General features: G+C 38.2%; 1 protein-coding gene across 1 annotated transcript; it reads left to right on the forward strand.

The window, feature by feature from the left end:
• Positions 1-4,573: 4,573 nt before the first annotated feature.
• LOC110293680 (FERM domain-containing protein 3-like) lies at positions 4,574-20,681 on the forward strand. The gene is made up of 3 exons (XM_021161550.3): positions 4,574-4,623; positions 7,060-7,328; positions 19,997-20,681. The coding sequence occupies exons 2-3, from the start codon at positions 7,202-7,204 to the stop codon at positions 20,521-20,523; spliced, it is 654 nt and encodes a 217-aa protein (XP_021017209.1). The 5' UTR covers positions 4,574-4,623; positions 7,060-7,201; the 3' UTR covers positions 20,524-20,681.
• The last annotated feature ends 747 nt before the right edge of the window (positions 20,682-21,428 follow it).

The following is a 21,428-nucleotide window of genomic DNA, read 5'->3' on the forward strand; positions in this document are numbered from 1 at the left end:
TTCCTTCACCTGTTTGGTTGTGTTTTCCTGTAATTCTTTAAGGGATTTTTGTGTTTCCTCTTTAAGGGCTTCTACCTGTTTACCTGTGTTCTCCTGTATTTATTTAAGGGAGTTATTTATGTCCTTCCTAAAGTCCTCTATCATGAGATGTGATTTTTAAATCCAAATCATGCTTTTCCAATGTGTTGTGGTATTCAGGACTTGCTGTTGTGGGATAACTGGGTTCTGAATATGCCAAGTCGCCTTGGTTTCTGTTGGTAAGATTCTTGAATTTGCTTTTCACCATCTGGTTATCTCTGGTGTTAGCTGGTCTTGCTGTCTCTGGCTGGAGCTTGTTTCTCCTGCCCTTTGTCCTGTACACTTGTGTCATCACTCCTGGGAGACTAGCTCTTTTCTGGAGGGACCTATGTACAGAAAGCTGTGGAATAACCCCAGGTCCTGGGTGCAGATGGAAATCAGAAGGATCCTGTTCCAGATGCTCCACTATTCCTGTGCCTTGTGTGCTCCTAGCCAGTCCCACTTTTGACAGTTATTGGATAGAGAGTGGTGATCTCACCTTTGAGTCCAGGAGTGAGATCACTCCTGGGAGATCAGCTCTCTACTGGTGGGACCTGTGCACAGAGGGCTGTGGAACAGCCTTAGCTCTTCAGTGCAGATTGAGCATAACTATCTGAACCAATGCATTAATCTACAAGGCTTACAAAATCCGTTACCAAACATCTAATACAGTACATGCAAGTACTAATAATATCACCAACTTGAAGGTAAAATACTGATGAAGGGAACCAAGATGAGACAAATTTTCCAAGTTATCAAACAGGTCAGGTAAATCCATAAAAATAAGTAAAAGTGTTTCATTATAATTTGCCAGAAAGAATAACTTCCTCAAAGGAGAAGAAGACAATTTTTTTATCACCGCTATATTCCTCTTGTGTCATTAACAGAGGTAAATAAATAATGTATTTAGAAAAAATATCTCTACTTTTTTTTTAAAATAACTTACTGCCTGGAAGTGATCTGAGTGATTATGCCCATATATTATTCATTCCTAACAACCACCATTGGAGGTACAAACTGTTTGTCCAAGGCTCATATTACAGCATTGCAAAGAGAGGCTGAGAGGGGAAAAAAGTAGTATGGCACAGAAGGCAAGGTTGGCAGCCAAGGATGTTTTTGGAGCCTGTGCTTTAAGCTTTATTTTCTATACCCATTTCGCAAGGACCGGTTTACCACCCAGAAGACAGCGCCAGGACAGTCACTAATGTATTTACCTTATTTCCTTGTTAAAAACCCAGGAGAAGGCTCCTTAGTCTTCATTTTATAATTGGAGGCAGCAGAACCCCGAAGTGTTTAGTAAGTTTGAGTTATCAGCAGAGCAGACACATTCCTATTCTAAGTACATTCCACAGAGTTCATATCTCCAGTAGACATGTAATTCAGGCCTATGAACAAACTCATATTCCCATCATTGGGTTATGTACCTTCTCCTTGGTTTCATCCTCATTTAAAGGTGGGTGTTTTTGACAATATTATGGAAAAATTGATTTTTTTCCTTCGAATATCCTTTGCATTGTTGTTTGGATATAAAATGTTCTCCATGTGTTTGAGCACAACAGTTTGGGATATCAGATTGTGACATTGTCATATGAAGGTTAAAGGTAGGCCTAGCTACAGGTAGTAGGTGTATAAGAAGGAGTGGTACAGATATTTAAAGATGGACCCTGCTCTCTTTCTGACCTTTTTTTTTTTTTTTCATTGTCCCCTGAAAAGAGAGCAATCTGTTACTTTCTTGTATCACTGACTCTACATCCAATCTGGAGGGACTGTTTTCCTCGACTCTTAGTAAACATAAACTCTTTGTTTAAATTGTTTCTTGCCTGTACTTGATCACCAGGCTATGAAAAAGAGCTAACACAAAATTGCTGTCCCCCCCCCCAAAAAAAAAGAGTTCTTGATTTGCTGTAAGAAACCTGACCAATTGGAACCCTTTGTATGGGGGAAGAGTTTGGATCTGTAGACTAGCCAAAAGCTATTGCTTTGAGCTATTTCATCTCAACAGAAACATTCATTCCTAAATGAAGCTTACCGGACTTGGAAATTAAGTAAAATATGCAGAACTCAGGAAGTAAAGGAAATTTACGAGGTCAGGAGTCTCCTGAAATTTAAAAAAAATATAAAACCTCTACACAGCTGTCTTAGTCAGGGTTTCTATTCCTGCACAAACATCATGACCAAGAAGCAAGTTGGGGAGGAAAGGGTTTATTCAGATTACACTTCCATACTGCTGTTTATCACCAAGGAAGTCAGGACTGGAACTCAAACATGTCAGGAAGCAGGAGCTGATGCAGAGGCAATGGAGGGATGTTCTTTACTGGCTTGCTTCCCCTGGCTTGTTCAGCCTGCTCTCTTATAGAACTCAAGACTACCAGCCCAGAGATAGTCCCACCCACAAGGGGCCTTTCCCCCTTGATCACTAATCGAGAAAATGCCTTAAAGTTTTATCTTATAGAGGCATTCCTCAACGGAAGCTCCTTTCTCTGTGATAATTCCAGCTGTGTCAAGTTGACACAAAACTAGCCAGTACAACAGTATTGTATAAGCAGTAACAATTCTCATGCCGGGCATGGTGGCGCACGCCTTTAATCCCAGCACTTGGGAGGCAGAGGCAGGCGAATTTCTGAGTTCGAGGCCAGCCTGGTCTACAAAGTGAGTTCCAGGACAGCCAGGGCTACACAGAGAAACCCTGTATCAAAAAACAAAAAACAAAAAACAAAAAAACAAAAACAAGCAGTAACAATTCTCAAAGAGAAGCATCTTTGACCAGCAGGGATCTTCAGAGGTTTATGAGTTATTACCCTTTCTAGTTTGAGACTAGGCACAGGTTCACTGGGAAGCAGACAGACAGGGAAAGAGTTCATGACTAGGTAATACTCATGGGTTTTTTCCTTACTTTCTGACCTGCAACAAAAGTCTGACATCAAAAAGCAAAACTAAACTAAACTAAACAACCAACCAAAGCAAACAACACAAACCAGCCTTGGAGAAGAGACTAGGTATTTTGGCTTCCAGTGTCTTTCTCTGCTTTGCAGGTTTTTTTCTCTGTGTCTTCCTGCATATATATATTTTCTTAACCCTGAGAGAATCCTTTCTGTAAGTGCCAATTCTGTCTAATGCTGTCTCCAGTGCTGGGGGACTCTCTGTTGCTTCCTGCTGTACTGGAGATTCTTTTTTGATTTTCTGTTCTTTAGCTGACTGAGTTGATGTACCTTATCAAGACCCTTCAACTGTCTCACTAGGAAGTGCTTTAGTGGGATTCAACTGCCCTTTGTATCCTACATCATTCTGTAGGTTACCCTTCACCTATATTGCAAACAATAAACTCAGAAGTTCTCAAAGTGGACTTGATAAATAGACATTTTTTTTACATGTGTCTGCAGGAAACCATGCAACACCTAAAATGTTGTAACTGAGATTCATGGGACCATTATGGTGGAAAGAGGAAGGAGTTCCCCTTGACTCACTACATCCTGCTCCATGGTTCATTGAGAAGTATGCAGAAGTTGCTGTACATCCCCACCACACCTTCCTATCATGGACTATATTCTCTGAGCTGTGAGGCAAAATAAACTCTGCTCTCTTAAGCTGGTTCTTGTTGGATATTTTGTATCAGTGAAGAGAATAGCATGCTGCTCTCAGAATTTTCTCACTGTTTAAACATGAATTCCAATTTTTTCAAATGAATGAATTGAATAGGAATTTTCTTTTTAAGGGTCTCTGAGTATTCTGCTACATATAGTATTCTTTGGAACTCTGTGCTCCAAACAAGAATGTTTGGAAGGGCTGCATATCTCTGCCTCCCTTTTCTTTTTCCTCCAAAAGACAGCTGTATAGTTGCCTTGAGTCTAAAAAGGTGAAGAAAAGTAGCAAGGACAATGGAGAAAGTCAGCCTTGTTCGTTTTCCTCCTCTAAATGTAGAAGCTCCACAGATGAATTAGGAATTTAAGGTCTCTGAAAAGTGTAGTAGAGAATTGATTTTTCAATTTAGAGAGATTAAATGAAATATGTAGTGAGTGGTAAATATTGTAATTCACCTTAGTTAAAAATCATAATCTTTATGATAAAAATCAAATAAAATGAAGAAACAAGGTATGTAAACTATGGTGAGATTTTGTGCTTGAGAATTAGGGGAAAGAAAAGTGTGGAAATAATTTACTTCAGGAGTTTTACTTCCTTGTGTTTTGTTTTTGAAAAGTCTGCTTCTTTCATATGATCCAACAGGTCACAGGTTGTTCTAATAGGATGAGAAATAAATAGAAATAATGTGGGATGATCTACATTATAAGTCAACATTACAGCAAAGCTAGTTTTGTAGATCTTAATAAGCTTTATGATTCTAGAATCAGATGGTAGTCTGGACAAAAATAGTTCAGAATTCTTTGGCTTACTACATAGGATGGCTATTTTTATCACCACAGAAGAGGAAGTAAGCACACAAAATCCAAGTGAACAGAGACAACTTGACTGATTACAGCTTATGTGTCTTATTTGGACATGGAAGGAACAGCTGGCTTAAGATTTGCTGACACCCAGACCTATTTTCAAGAGTTTTGAAGAAACTATCAAGTAAGGGCTCACTATTAGCAGAATTTTCGTCTCCACTTAAAATACGTATGGAGGCAGTTTTTGGTTAATCAATTCTTCCCAAAAGAGGTCAAAGTGATAATTGCTCATTACTAAGCTCTGGCTGTTTAAATGAATCCTTACCAATCCTGTGAAATTCTTCATATTTTATACTAAAACCCAGAAATTCATAAAAATTGGTTTTCAAACTTGATTTTTAATTTTAAAAAATATTTCCTATAGTTTTTAATTAGCTATTGTATTTTAAAATTAAATTTTATTTTAAAAACATTTTAAATGAAATCATTTATGGTGTGTAATTAAAAAAATTATATCTATAAGAACTATTGTTGGTGATAAATGAGGGAGGACTTACACCACTGTCTACGGCCTATATTTTTTGATATATGTCTATTTTGTTTGTGGAGATTTTACTTGGAATTATATCTAAAGGGGAGTTGAAAATGATGGAAGATTTATGCATTTATAGTATGACAATTTTGGGTTTGAAATTTGAAACATTTCGGTTCAAGGCTCGAATTTGTAAACTATCTCACCCTATAGGCATATTTGCTGTGGCTGGAACTACCAATCTATGCAGTGAGATAGGATCCCTGTGATGTCTTCAGGAGTGACAACCTCTGCCTCCCTAAAACTATAGTGTGCTGTGGCCTTCTCTTTCAGGACAGATGCTGTCTCTTTTTTTATCTTGGACTAAATGTTTTTTTGTTTGTTTGTTTGTTTGTTTTTGTTTTTTTTTTGGTTTTTTTTTTTTTTTTTTTTTTGGTTTTTTTTCGAGACAGGGTTTCTCTGTGTAGCCCTGGCTGTCCTGGAACTCACTCTGTAGACCAGGCTGGCCTTGAACTCAGAAATCCGCCTGCCTCTGCCTCCCGAGTGCTGGGATTAAAGGCATGCGCCACCACGCCCGGCTATGTTTTTTTTTTTTTTTTATGATTATATAAACATATTTTTCTTCATTTAGTTGTCTATTGCAGGCATTTTCTTACATCATTAAGTTCCTATAAACAACTTTTAATGTCTATGAATTATTACATATAAGAGTAATATTCTCATTGGAAATTTAGACTGATGCTTTTATTGATGTAATAAATGATAGTTTGATGAACCTTTTTGTCAACATTTCTGAGTATTCACTCAAAATACATTTCTAAAAGTGGATTTTAGGATTAAGGAATGCCAGACTTGTAAAACTCCATACGTTTTGCTAAACTTCTTTCTGTAAATGCTGCTAATTTTTGTCTCACAAAGAAATATAACAATGCAGAGTTAGAAATGATGGTTTTAAACATAACCCTTTGTCTCCTGAGAAAAGGACAATCCACTGCCATTATAAAGTCTTTGTTCGTCAGTAATGTAGCCATTAGAAGCCAAAGAATGTATGCATGCAAAATGACATAGTGCACAGGATTTTCTTCTGAAATTGGTGGCAATAAAAAATACCAACAAAACCATACAAATAAAAGTGTTTTATGTATTATTATTAGTCAGCTAAAAATTTTAGTTATATACTGTGTACTCAAAAATGAGAATGTTTGTAACCTTAGCGGGCATGTTTCTGTCAGATGCACAAGTGCAAGGGTCTCAAAGTGTAAAAAGAACGTGATATTTGACTCCTGCATTTAAAACACATTACAGCTTGTAATTCAAGCTACCAACAGCTGTCAGTATGGACATTTATGTTTTAGTCAAGTGATATTATTTGAATTCCAAGTTTCAGCATGGATTACCACTTATTAATTTTATGAATTTGTCTAGGTCAATTTTCTCCATATCCTGTCCTTGTAAATTAACTGAAGAGTTGGCATCGTGATGGGAATGGAGATGAAGCATGCAAATTGCTTTAGTGAGAACAGTCCAGTCCAGCATGCTTGCCCCATGTGACTGCTAAATACCATCATCAGTGTTGCTCGTCCCAATCGAGACTTTCTATACACATGCAACACACATCATTATCACTGAAAAATGTGAACTGCTTAACAAACCACTGCATGTTGAAGCCATACTATCAGAACCAAGATATTATATTTTCAAATAAAAGATCTTATGAAAAATAATTGTGATTTACTGCTTAAATATTTTTTCATTTAAAAAGATTGTGGCTTGCTATTATTTTTAATTGGGCAATTCTGATCTAGAACATAATAAAGACCTATTAAACATGTCTGAAAAGAAATAAAAATAAACTGTTTCTTCCATTGTAGAATTAGGATATTTTCTTTTTAATCCTTTTTAATATTTGTCAGAGATCACTGATCTAGAAAAAACTAAGTGAGGACTACGTGTAAAAATTTATTGTTCATCAGAGGAGGGGTGAGAATTTATAAATAGTATCCCCTCCCTCCTCATTGCCCAATGTCTATTCATCATGAGTTATTTTTGTTGGCTACATTAAGAACCTGACATTTGATTCATTCACAGTGTGTCCTGCCTTGGTCCTTTGAAACAGAATGGACAGTGAGCAAAAGGTCAAAGCTGTTGTTGCTGGTTGCATATATACAGGGACACTACTGCCAAGAGACCCTTAGGAAGATCTCATTATATGAGATAATATATCTCAAATATGGCAAAATGCTTGGTCAAGATCAGGACTCAACGAAGCCTCCATTTGCACATGATGAACCACTGCAGCAGTAATGTGTTTGTCCGTCTGCTGAAACACGGCTCCAAGGTCATACCTCGAAATGCTGGTACGTGCTTTTCCCCTCGGGCTGTCATTCTATGCCTAGTTAAGTGTGATTGCTTCCAGCTATGTTCTTACCACTGGTGATCCAGAGAGAGGCTGAGGATAATGGGGAATGCAGTTTCTTTTATAAAGAGTGGAGAAAGTGGGAGAAAATGGGAAGGAGAGAAGTAGAGAATGGTACTGAGGAGTGTAAACAAGTAAGTGAGAAGGGAAATGGGAAGCCAAGTTCTATTGAGTAATAAAATAATAAAGATACCTTCTTTTTCAACAGTTACAAGAGGAAGACTGTTGTGTATTTCTCCAGACTGTTCAGTAGGGAGAGATGATGTAGATTAAACAGAATCACAGTACTGCTTTGCCTCCCATTATGTGAGTTTCTGATCTCAGGTCTGTTTTTGAGAATGATCCAGAGCTCCCTTTTTTATCTTCCAAGAAAAATTTTATTAAAATATCAGGCCCTCTTCTGGTCTCTGAGGACTCACACACAGAGAGACATGCACACCAGTAAAATTAAAATTGAATGAAAATAATCTGCTAAATAACTTCAGTCAGGGTTACATTATTCCCATTTCTCTTCCAAATAACTAACTTGTTCTATGGTATTTTGTGGTCTGAGAAATTGAAATAGAAATTGAAATAAAAATTTAAAATCAGAGTCACAGCCACAATACTGTTGTAGCATATGCATCTCTGAAGTCAGATCATTAGCCACAATGCTGCTGAAATGATATATGATCTTATGTTTGTGTATGATTTTTTTTTTGTCAACTGGTTACAACAAAATTTATTCTGGAAAATAGCTGGAATTAGTCATAGCTGAGTAATATTTATAAAACTGACATCTTAGTTGAGATTCACTATATTTTTATTATGAGATGAGTAAAGTGTGATGTGTTCTTGTTTTAAAACCAATATATTTATTGTTTTGTTTTGTTTTGTTTTGTTTTGTTTTGTTTTGTTTTGTTTTGTTTGAGAAAGGCTTGTATGCCTAGGCTAGCCTATAACTCACTGTGTCATACAAAGTTGGCTGGCAACTCACAATCCTCCTGTACCCTCCTGTTTCGTATGATTTATACAAAGATCATATACAAGTATTATGTTTATCTTATTCTTTTCATTTTTAAATTTTTTATTGGATATTTTCTTTATTTACCTTTCAAATGTTATTCCCTTTCCAGGTCTCTACTCAACAAGCCTCCTATAGCATTCCCCCTCCCCGTGCCTATATGAGGGTGCTCCCCCATGCACCCACTGCTTATCTTATTTTTAAAAGCACAAATGTATAGAACATTTTCATGTGCCAATGCTCTCAGTAACGTTTAGGAGTGCTGAAAATGCCATATAAAGTATTTTTTATAAATATAATTGTTCTAAATATACCAAGGGAATTTCTATATTAATACATATTAATATGACTTTCCAAAACTGAACAAATAATATAGAGAATATTTATTTTAATGTAGAGAAATAATAATTCACATAATCAAACTATTATCATTATAAACTAGCATTTCTTATTTATTTTTTTGGTCATAATGGATAGTGATATAAAAAAATAAGGTATTTCTTCATGATGCCTTTTTTTATTAATTAGATATTTTCTTTCTTTACATTTCAAATGTTATTTCTTCTCCTGGTTTCCCCTCTGAAAACCCCCTATCATAAACTCCCTCCTCCTGCTCATCAACCCACCCACTCCTGCTTCCTGGCCCTGGCATTCTCCTACACTGGGACATAGAGCCTTCACAGGACCAAGGCCCTCTCCTCCCACTGATGACTGACAAGGCCATCCTCTGCTACATATGTAGTAAGAGTCATGGGTCCCTCCATGTGTACTCTTTGGTTGGTGGTTTAGTCCCTGGGAGCTCTGGGGGTATGGTTGGTTCATATTGTTGTTCCTTGTATGAGGCTGCAAACCTCTTCAGCTCCTTGGCTTCTTTCTCTATCTCCCCCACTGGGGACCCTGTGCTCAGTCCAATGGTTGTCTGTGAGTGTCCAACTCTGTATTTGTCAGGCACTGGTAGAGCCCCTAAGGAGACAGCTATACCAGGCTCCTGTCAGCAAGTACTTGTTGGCATCTAAAATAGTGTCGGGGTTTGGTGATTGTTTATGGGATGGATGCCCAGGTGGGGCAGTCTCTGGATGGCCTTTCATTTAGTTTCTGCTCTGAACTTTGTCTCTGTAACTCCTCCCATGGGTATTTTGTTCCCCCTTCTAAGAAGGACTGAAGTATCCACACTTTGGTCTTCCTTCTTCCTGAGCTTCATGTGGTCTGTGAATTGTATCTTGGGTATTCCCAGCTTCTGCGTAATAGCCAGTTTATCAGTGAGTGCATACCATGTGTGTTCTTTTGTGATTGGGTTTTTGGTATATTTGTTAGGGTATATAATATAAATTTTATGGAAATGATTCAGTTATTTTTAAAAGACACAGACAAAATAAGTAGGAGAATGTTTGCTCCCCACATGATGACATGATGAAGTCATCATGCCCTTAGTATTTGGGAGACAAAAATACCTAGGGATGTAGGTCAGTAGCAGACTCATTCCTTATGCTCTAAGCTCTAGTTTCTATGACCTAAGGAGAGAAAATGCTCCAGCTTTTTGTTTTACCTAAAACCAAAAGGATTATAGTTATTTCCTATGTGCATTCTTTGGCAGAGTGATATATTTTTCTAGATGACACAAAATGATTGCCTCACAGCACATTTTATATTAGGGTTCACCCTTAGTGTACTTGGTACATGCTATGAATCTGTACAAATATGTACCAGTATTACACCATTCAAATTTCACTGACCTGAAATCCTCTTTGTTACTCTTATAATTACTGTTTTCTCCCAACCACTGGCAGTCAGTTTCCATTGCCACCATTCCATACTACCACAGATGACCATCAAGGACAATAGCAGATGTGGAGTGGAGCAGGTCTGAGCTTATTAGACACACACCTGTGCTGTGTGGCAGACCCAGAGAAGTAGAGCTGCGTAGGCCTTGTAGAGACTAGACAATCACAAGTTACAGACATCTGACACTGATCTTTGCACTGTTGAGATTTTTTTTGTTTTGAGTTGATAATAACTGTTCCCTGGTCCTTTTGAAATGAAAGTACTTAACTTCCCTCTTCCCTTCCAGCCCTTACTTATGAGGCTTTGGAGACTAGAGAGATTTTAGATATTTACTAAGGCTGAACATTTAAAGAGACACTGGATTTATAGAGATTTGACTTTAAAAGTGTTTAAGTTTTTAAAGACTATGGCATTTTAAAAAGTTGAAATATTTCATGTTATAATCATGATATTAATATGACATCTTAGGAAGAAAAAGGAAAGTTTATAATTTATTAGTGATGTGTTTGTGTGTAAATTTGACAAGGGGTCAATTTTATTCATTTTATGCAAACGTGACACTGCTAGTATCTTTTAGGAGGATAGATGCTCAATTTAGACTACATATTCTTAAGACTGGTCCCCAGGGGCTGGAAAGGTGGCTTGCTGGTTAAGAGAACTGCCTCTTCTTCCAGAGGACCCTGGTTCAGCTGTTAGCAGCACTCATTACCATCTATAATTTCAATTTCAGGGGATTCAAGACACTTTTTAGATCTCTATAAGCCTCAGGCATACATTCCAGCAAAATACCTATAAATATAAATTATGTTTTTTAAAAACATGATCTATAGGTAACTCTGTTGGGTATTTTCTTGATTAATGATTGATGTGGGAGGGCCTAGCCCACTGTAGCTAGTAGCCCTCCCTTCATATCTAAGCTGACGATTCTGAGTTGTATAAGAACACTGGTTGAGTAAGCAATGAGGAATAAGTCACTGAGTAGCAATTCTTCTTGGCTTCTTCTTCACTTCCTGCTTTGAGTTCCTGTTTTCATTTCTCACAGTGATAGAGTGTGACCTGAGAGTTATAAAAGAAACCCTTTCCTCTCCAAGTTGTTTTTCATCATGGTGTTTTATCACAGCAATAGAATCCTTAGCTAGTATAGAGTCTCTACTTTTCCAGAGTGTTTTAAGAAGCAAAAAGCTTTCTCAGAAGCCCTATTTTCACGATGTTCTGCAAGTCTATATTTCTATTAGGGCTAACTATATACCTCTTTCCAAAACAAATATAGCCAGAGACTGAAAATGGACCTGTTGAGTATCTTAATATGCTAATAGTAATAGCGTTTAGTCCTTGCGACATGAAAGGAAATTTACATGCATTAACATATATATGTTCCTCTGTTTATGATCTGAAATTTCTACTAATTTATGCATAAGAAGTGAGAACTTATCAATTGATGGAACTGGCTCAATAGAGTTAGCAAAAGGCCAGAGTTCAGCAAAGTTTTGTCAGAACTCGAATGCTTAAAATCAAGGTTAATTTTACCTATCCTAAATCAGATAGGTGACTAATATCCAATATATATATAAAGAACTCAAGGTAGACTACAGAAAATCAAATAACCCCATTAAAGATGGGGCTCAGAGCTGAACAAAGAATTCTCACCTGAGGAATACTGAATGGCTGAGAAGCACCTGAAAAAATGTTCAACATCCTTAATCATCAGGGAAATGCAAATCAAAACAACCCTGAGATTCCACCTCACACCAGTCTGAATGGCTAAGATCAAAAATTCAGTGACAGCAGATGCTGTCGAGGATGTGGAGAAAGAGGAACACTCCTCCATTGTTGATGGGATTGCAACCTTGTACAAACACTCTGGAAATCACTCTGGTGGTTCCTCAGAAAATTGGACATGGTATTATCGGAGGACCTCGCAATACCTCTCCTGGGCATCTATCCAGAAGATGTTCAAACCGGTAAGAGGGACACATGCTCCCCTATGTTCATAGCAGCCTTATTTATAATAGCCAGAAGCTGGAAAGAACCCAGATGCCCCTCAACAGAGGAATGGATACAGAAAATGTGGTACACTTACACAATGGAGTACTACTCAACTATTAAAAAAATGAATTTATGAAATTCCTAGGCAAATGGATGTACCTGGAGGGCATCATCCTGAGTGAGGTAACCCAATCACAAAGGAACTCACACAATATGTACTAAACTTAGGATACCCAAGATATAAGATACAATTTGCTAAACGCATGAAACTCAGAAAGAACGAAGACCAACGTGTGGACACTTTGCCCCTTCTTAGAATTGGGAACAAAACAGCCATGGAAGGAGTTACAGAGACAAAGGTTGGAGCTGTGACTAAAGGATGGACCATCTAGAGTCCACCTCTTCCGGCCGGACCAGCACTAGGGTAGCTAGAGCGCAGGGTCGGCTGACACCCTCCAGCTACGACGACCCCCGACACAGGATTTTGAGACTGCTGGTGAGTGGAACACAGCTTCTGCTCCAGTCCAATCATGCGGGACCTGAGACTGCTTTGGTTGGGGAGGCAGAAATCCGGCCTGAGTAGGGCCACAAGCCTCTCCTGTCAGAAAAGCGACGGGGTAGCTAGGGCACAGGGTCGGCTGACACTCGCCAGCTACCCACAACACCCGCCACAGGATCTTAAGACTTCTGGTGAGTGGAACACAGCTTCTGCTCCAATCCAATTGCTCGAGGGACCTGAGACTGCATTAGTTAGGGAAGCAGAAAACCGGCCTGAGTAGGACCACAGGCCTCTTCCAGCCGGACCAGCAGAGGGGTAGCTAGAGCTCAGGGTCAGCTGACACTCGCCAGCTACCCACGACCCCCGCCACAGGATTTTGAGACTGCTGGTGAGTGGAACACAGCTTCTGCTCCAATCTTTAAACAGTGACAACGACAACAACTAAACCCAGAGATTACCAGATGGCGAAAGGTAAACGTAATAATCTTACTAACAGAAACCAAGACCACTCACCATCATCAGAACCCAGCACTCCCACTTCGCCCAGTCCAGGAAAAGCTAGACACGGATCTAAAAGCATATCTCATGATGATGGTAGAGGACTTCAAGAAGGACTTTAATAACACACTTAAAGAAATACAAAGGAACACTGGTAAACAGGTAGAAGACAGTAAAGAGGAAGCACAAAAATCCCTTAAAGAATTGCAGGAGAACACTGCTAAAGAGTTACAAATCCTTAAAGAAAAACAGGATAACATAATCAAAAAGGTAGAAGTCCTTAATGAAAAACAGGAAAACACATCCAAACAGATGATGGAAATGAACAAAACCATACTAGACCTAAAAAGGGAAGTAGACACAATAAAGAAAACCCAAAATGAGGCAACACTGGAGATAGAAACCCTAGGAAAGAAATCTGGAACCATAGATACCAGCATCAGCAGCAGAATACAAGAGATGGAAGAGAGAATCTCAGGTGCAGAAGATTCCATAGAGAACATCGGCACAACAATCAAGGAAAATGTAAAATGCAAAAAGATCCTAACTCAAAACATCCAAGAAATACAGGACACAATGAGAAGACCAAACCTACGGATAATAGGAGTGGGTGAGAATGAAGATTTTCAACTCAAAGGACCAGCAAACATCTTCAACAAAATTATAGAAGAAAACTTCCCAAATCTAAAGAAAGAGATGCCCATGAACATACAAGAAGCCTACAGAACTCCAAATAGAATGGACCAGAAAAGAAATACCTCCCGACACATAATAATCAGAACAACAAATGCCCTAAATAAAGATAGAATATTAAACGCAGTAAGAGAAAAAGGCCAAGTAACATATAAAGGCAAGCCTATCAGAATTACACCAGATTTTTCACCAGAGACTATGAAAGCCAGAAGATCCTGGACAGATGTTATACAGACAATAAAAGAACACAAATTCCAGCCCAGGCTACTATACCCAGCCAAACTCTCAATTAACAGAGATGGAGAAACCAAAGTATTCCACGACAAAACCAAATTCACACGTTATCTCTCCACAAATCCAGCCCTTCAAAGGATAATAACAGAAAAAAAACAATACAAGGACAGGAACCACGCCCTAGAAACAACAAGAAGGCAATTCCTCAACAAACCTAAAAGAAGACAGCCACAAGAACAGAATGCCAACTTTAACAACAAAAATAACAGGAAACAACAATTACTTTTCCTTAATATCTTTTAATATCAATGGACTCAACTCCCTGATAAAAAGACATAGACTAACAAACTGACTACACAAACAAGACCCAACATTTTGCAGCTTACAGGAAACTCATCTCAGAGAAAAAGATAGACACTACCTCAGAATGAAAGGCTGGAAAACAATTTTCCAAGCAAATGGTATGAAGAAACAAGCTGGAGTAGCCATTCTAATATCTGATAAGATTGACTTCCAACCCAAAGTCATTAAAAAAGACAGGGAGGGACACTTCATACTCATCAAAGGTAAAATCCTCCAAGAGGAACTATCAATCCTGAATATCTATGCTCCAAATACAAAGGCAGCCACATTCATTAAAGAAACTTTAGTAAATCTCAAAGCACACATTGCACCTCACACAATAATAGTGGGAGACTTCAACACACCACTTTCACCAATGGACAGATCATGGAAACAGAAACTAAACAGGGACACAGAGAAACTAACAGAAATTATGAATCAAATGGATCTGGCAGATATCTACAGAACATTCTATCCTAAAACCAAAGGATATACCTTCTTCTCAGCACCTCATGGTACCTTCTCCAAAATTGACCACATAATTGGTCACAAAACAGGCCTCAACAGATACAAAAATATTGAAATTGTCCCATGCATCCTATCAGATCACCATGGATTAAGGCTGATCTTCAATAACAAAATAAATAATAGAAAGCCAACCTTCACGTGGAAACTGAACAACACTCTTCTCAATGATACCTTGGTCAAGGAAGGAATAAAGAAAGAAATTAAGGACTTTTTAGAGTTCAATGAAAATGAAGCCACAACATACCCAAACTTATGGGACGCAATGAAAGCATCTCTAAGAGGAAAACTCATAGCTCTGAGTGCCTCCAAAAGGAAAGTAGAGAAAGCACACACTAGCAGCTTGACAACATACCTAAAAGCACTAGAACAAAAGGAAGCAAATTCACGCAAGAGGAGTAGATGGCAGGAAATAATCAAACTCAGGGGCGAAATCAACCAATTGGAAACAAGAAGAACTATTCAAAGAATCAACCAATCAAGGAGCTGGTTCTTTGAGAAAATCAACAAGATAGATAAACCCTTAGCCAGACTCACTAGAGGGCACAGGGAAAGCATCCTAATTAACAAAATCAGAAATGAAAAAGGAGACATAACAACAGATCCTGAAGACATCCAAATCACCATCAGATCCTTCTACCAAAGGCTATACTCAACAAAACTGGAGAACCTGGATGAAATGGAGAAGTTCCTAGACAGATAACAGGTACCAAAGTTGAATCAAGATCAGGTTAATGATCTAAACAGCCCTATATCCCCCAAAGAAATAGAAGCAGTCATTAATAGTCTCCCAACTAAAAAAAAGCCCAGGACCAGATGGGTTTAGTGCAGAGTTCTATCAGACCTTCAAAGAAGATCTAATCCCAGTGCTTCACAAACTATTCCACAAAATAGAAACAGAAGGTACTCTACCCAACTCATTCTATGAAGCCACAATTACTCTGATACCTAAACCACAAAAAGACCCAACAAAGATAGAAAACTTCAGACCAGTATCCCTTATGAATATTGATGCAAAAATCCTCAATAACGTTCTTGCTAACCGAATCCAAGAACACATCAAAACAATCATCCATCCTGACCAAGTAGGTTTCATCCCAGGGATGCAGGGATGGTTCAATATATGGAAATCCATCAACGTAATCCAGTATATAAACAAACTCAAAGACAAAAACCACAGGGTCATCTCGTTAGATGCGGAAAAAGCATTTGACAAGATCCAACACCCATTCATGATAAAAGTCTTTGAAAGATCAGGAATTCAAGGCCCATACCTAAACATGATAAAAGCAATCTACAGCAAACCAGTTGCCAACATCAAAGTAAATGGTGAGAAGCTTGAAGCAATCCCTCTAAAATCAGGGACTAGACAAGGCTGTCCACTTTCTCCATACCTATTCAACATAGTACTTGAAGTCCTAGCCAGAGCAATTCGACAACAAAAGGAGATCAAAGGAATACAAATTGGAAAAGATGAAGTCAAAATATCACTTTTTGCAGATGATATGATAGTATATATAAGTGACCCTAAAAATTCCACCAGAGAACTCCTAAGCCTGATAAACAGCTTCGGTGAAGTAGCTAGATATAAAATTAACTCAAACAAATCAATGGCCTTTCTCTACACAAAGAATAAACAGGCTGAGAAAGAAATTAGGGAAACAACACCCTTCTCAATAGTCACAAATAATATAAAATATCTTGGCGTGACTCTAACTAAGGAAGTGAAAGATCTGTATAAGAAAAACTTCAAGTCTCTGAAGAAAGAAATTATAGAAGATCTCAGAAGATGGAAAGATCTCCCATGCTCATGGATTGGCAGGATCAACATTGTAAAAATGGCTATCTTGCCAAAAGCAATCTACAGATTAAATGCAATCCCCATCAAAATTCCAAATCAATTCTTCAACGAATTAGAAAGTGCAATCTGCAAATTCATCTGGAATAACAAAAAACCTAGGATAGCAAAAACTCTTCTCAAGGATAAAAGAACCTCTGGTGGAATCACCATGCCGGACCTAAAGCTCTACTACAGAGCAATTGTGATAAAAACTGCATGGTACTGGTATAGTGACAGACAAATAGACCAATGGAATAGAATTGAAGACCCAGAAATGAACCCACACACCTATGGTCACTTGATCTTCGACAAGGGAGCTAAAAACATCCAGTGGAAGAAAGACAGCATTTTCAACAAATGGTGCTGGCACAACTGGTTGTTAACGTGTAGAAGAATGCGAATCGATCCATTCCTATCTCCTTTTACTAACGTCAAGTCTAAGTGGATCAAGGAACTTCACATAAAACCAGAGACACTGAAACTTATAGAGGAGAAAGTGGGGAAAAGCCTTGAAGATATGGGCACAGGGGAAAAATTCCTGAATAGAACAGTAATGGCTTGTGCTGTAAGATCGAGAATTGACAAGTGGGACCTCATGAAACTGCAAAGCTTCTGCAAGGCTAAAGACACCATCAATAAGACAAAAAAACTACCAACAGATTGGGAAAGGATCTTCACCTATCCTAAATCAGATAAGGGACTAATATCCAATATATATAAAGAACTCAAGAAGGTGGACTCCAGAAAGTCAAATTACCCCATTAAAAAATGGGGCTCAGAACTGAACAAAGAATTCTCACCTGAGGAATACCGAATGGCAGAGAAGCACCTGAAAAAATGTTCAACATCCTTAATCATCAGGGAAATGCAAATCAAAACAACCCTGAGATTCCACCTCACACCAGTCAGAATGGCTAAGATCAAAAATTCAGGTGACAGCAGATGCTGGCGAGGATGTGGAGAAAGAGGAACACTCCTCCATTGTTGGTGGGATTGCAAGCTTGTACAACCACTCTGGAAATCAGTCTGGAGGTTCCTCAGAAAATTGGACATAGTACTACCAGAGGATCCAGCAATACCTCTCCTGGGCATATATCCAGAAGATGTCCCAACCGGTAAAAAGGACACATGCTCCACTATGTTCATAGCAGCCTTATTTATAATAGCCAGAAGCTGGAAAGAACCCAGATGTCCCTCAACAGAGGAATGGATACAGAAATTATGGTACATTTAAACATTGGAGTACTACTCAGCTATTAAAAAGAATGAATTTATGAAATTCCTAACCAAATGGATGGACCTGGAGGGCATCCTCCTGAGTGAAGTAACACAATCACAAAAGAACTCACACAATATGTATTCACTGATAAGTGGATATTAGCCCAAAACTTAGGATACCCAAGATATAAGATACAATTTGCTAAACGCATGAAACTCAAGAAGAATGAAGACCAAAGTGTGGACACTGTGCCCCTTCTTAGAATTGGGAACAAAACACCCAGGGGAGGAGTTACAGAGACAAAGTTTGTAGCTGTGATGAAAGGATGGACCATTTAGAGACTGCCGTATCCAGGGATCCATCCCATAATCAGCTTCTAAACGCTGACACCATTGCATACACTAGCAAGATTTTGCTGAAAGGACCCAAATATAGCTGTCTCTTGTGAGACGATGCCGGGGCCTAGCAAACACAGGAGTGGATGTTCACAGTCAGCTATTGGATGTATCACAGGGCTCCCAAATGGAAAAGCTAGAGAAAGTACCCAAGGAGCTAAAGGGATCTGCAACCCTATTGTTGGAACAACATGATGTACTAACCAGAACCCCGGAGCTCTTGTCTCTAGCTGCATATGTATCGAAAGATGGCCTAGTTGGCCATCAATGGAAAGAGAGGCCCATTGGACACGCAAACTTTATATGCCCCAATATAGGGGAATGCCAGGGCCAAAAGAATGGGAATGGGTGGGTAGGGAAGTGGGGGGCGCTATGGGGGACTTTTGGGATAGCATTGGAAATGTAACTGAGGAAAATATGTAATAAAAATATTAAAAATTAAAAAAAATTAAAAAGGACACCAGCTCTGAGCTGGGTAGTTCAAATGAAGAGAGAAAGACTTTGCCCTGGAATGGGATTCTGAATACATTCTGAAGGCAGATGTACAGAAACCATCCATAGGCACAGTGTGTTAATGAGGAGATTAAAAGTCTTTGAGCAAGAGGAGTACCAAAGCATTATCATCAAAACATGCTGCTGCCTTCAATCTCAAGCTATCCCTTAGCTTGGATACAGTAGAAGGATACAGGAAATGGAATACATGCAAAGTAGACTACCTAAGGAGGATATGTTGTTCTCTTAGAAACAACAACAACAACAACTACAGAGCACTCATCATCTTTGTGACCACACAAATGAAAACAAAGCAAGAAGTGATGGTGTTTGCAGAGTAGTAAAGCATTCACCTACAATGGAGAATTTCATTGTTTTCCAAGGAAAAGGGTCTAGGGGGCCTCCTTTTGAGAGAAGAAGTCCTCTCATTAAAAGACATTAAACATTCCTAAAAGTCTTGATTTCTGTCTATAGACTCTGTTCAGTTTTAATGGGGAAAATTTATGACTTTCTTTTTTCTCAACAGAGATGCAGTTCACTTAATAAAGCAAAAAGTATTTCAAAGAATAATTCACTGACATTTAGGACATACTCAGTCACGGGCAACTAATACTTTTATCTAGGGCCACAACATTTTCATTACCTATAAGGAAATCCTGAACCTGGTAAACAGTTACTGTTATAGTTTCTGTCCATTCCTTTTCTCCAACAGTTCCTGCTGACTTTCCCACCATAATGTCTTCTGTTTCTGTGGCTTTTCATATATTTGCTTTTTCAATGAAAACATGCACTAGGTGACCTTTTATGCCTGGCTTCTTTCACTTAGCATATAGCTCTGATGTTCTTCTGTGTAGCACTGTTGATCAGCACTTTGTTCCTTTCTAAGTCTGATAATATTTTTTGGATAGATAAAACACATTTTCTTCATACAGGTATCCACTGAAAATCATTTAGGATAGTTTTTTTTTTTAATATGATTTTGCTTAATGTCTACATTCTACAGAAAGTTTTACATATTCCTTGAATTCCATTTGTTTTTACTGCAGGGTTTTGCGAAAAAATGTGAAATTTAAAATTTATAAAGTAATGTTTTTTTTGCAGGTGCCCCCTTGTCTAAAGCAGATGCTTCTGAGCACATGGTTGCAAGCTCACCAGTGAAGGGAGCTCAAAGTGCAGGTTCTCCAAGTAAAGAGGAAGATAAAGTAAAAGAAGACCCATTGATCCTCTCTGAACTAGCATACAACACCAGCGCCAGCCTGCTCCCTACCCAAGTGGATGATGATGAAGTAGACATGCTATTTGACTGTCCATCTAGGTTTGTGTTAGAAAGAGAAGACACAGATACGTTTGAGGATGTAGAAGCAGATGAAAATGTCTTTTTGATGGCTGAAGAAGAGAAGGTGAAGGAAGCTCGCCAAGCTTTGTCATGGAGCTATTCCATCCTGACCGGCCGTATTTGGCTAAACCCTCTGGTCAAGCGTTGCTCCAGGCTCCTGGTGGTGGGCCTGGGATTGCTTCTGTTTGTATTTCCCCTTGTCCTCCTCCTTGTGGAGTCAGGTATTGATATCTCCTTCTTATTCAAAAACATGAATTTGAGCAATTTTACTATGAATACTACCGTCCTCTAAAGGAGAAGGAGTCTGGGAAGGTCAACATTTTTTTTTTTTTACATGTTGGGCTTCCCTGATAAGAAAAAGGACTGTATTCAAAATTAAAATTACCTTTTTCATGAGATGCCATGGTCCAAATGGCCAAGGATCATAAAGCTGCATGCCAAACTCTTAAATTGGCTTTCTGTGTCTTAATATACTAAATACAAGTTTAAAACAAATTCTATTTGCTATATGCAGTCTTTAACCAAAAATATGTTATTTTTATTGCAATGTAGACATTCTCTTTATCTTATCTCAAAATGACTTACTTTTCCTATTTTTTTCATTGTCATCACTATAAAAGGGAATGTTAATAATTAGAATTTTAGTCACAGTCCAAGAGAATACTTTTCAATATAATTCTTAGTGAAAAAGCATTCTCTAAGAAATGTTTATACAACTAAATTTATGCTTGGGTTTTTTCTTTCAGTTTTTAAAGAGTACTTCTATAGTCAAAGAATTTTGGTAAACTTTTTATTTTTTGCAAGGAAAAGCCCCATTGAATTTTGTAAGTTTACATATTGTAAACCTAGTGCACAAAGATGTATCAGAAATTTTTTTAATGTTATGGCACCAGTTTTTACAAAATATATGTTTGGCTGAAAAAGCTAATACTTTATAACTATTTGCAAACGATATACAAAACTTAGTGGGAAGAAGTTGTAGTAAGTTGTCCAAACAGATGCTGGAACTGGAGGTATAAGAGAGAACACTAAGTGCCATGTGAGGGCCATCTTCCAACATTTAGGCATGGTAATCTAGTACTTTCATTTTTGTTATGTCCATACATTTAGCATATATTAGCAGAATGTTTTGACAATAAAGTGAAATTTGAAGAAGAAATACAACAAAGATAGACTAGTTCATTATATATTCTTCAC

The sequence above is a fragment of the Mus caroli genome, unplaced genomic scaffold (genome assembly GCF_978045245.1).
Source record: "Mus caroli unplaced genomic scaffold, Mus_caroli_1 scaffold_6, whole genome shotgun sequence".
Lineage (NCBI taxonomy): Eukaryota > Metazoa > Chordata > Mammalia > Rodentia > Muridae > Mus > Mus caroli.

Coding starts and splice junctions, on each gene's coding strand:
- LOC110293680 (XM_021161550.3), top strand. CDS start 7,202: ATGGCAAAATGCTTGGTCAAGATCAGGACTCAACGAAGCCTCCATTTG. Junction 7,329..19,996: donor GGTCATACCTCGAAATGCTG/GTACGTGCTTTT, acceptor TTTTTTTTGCAG/GTGCCCCCTTGTCTAAAGCA.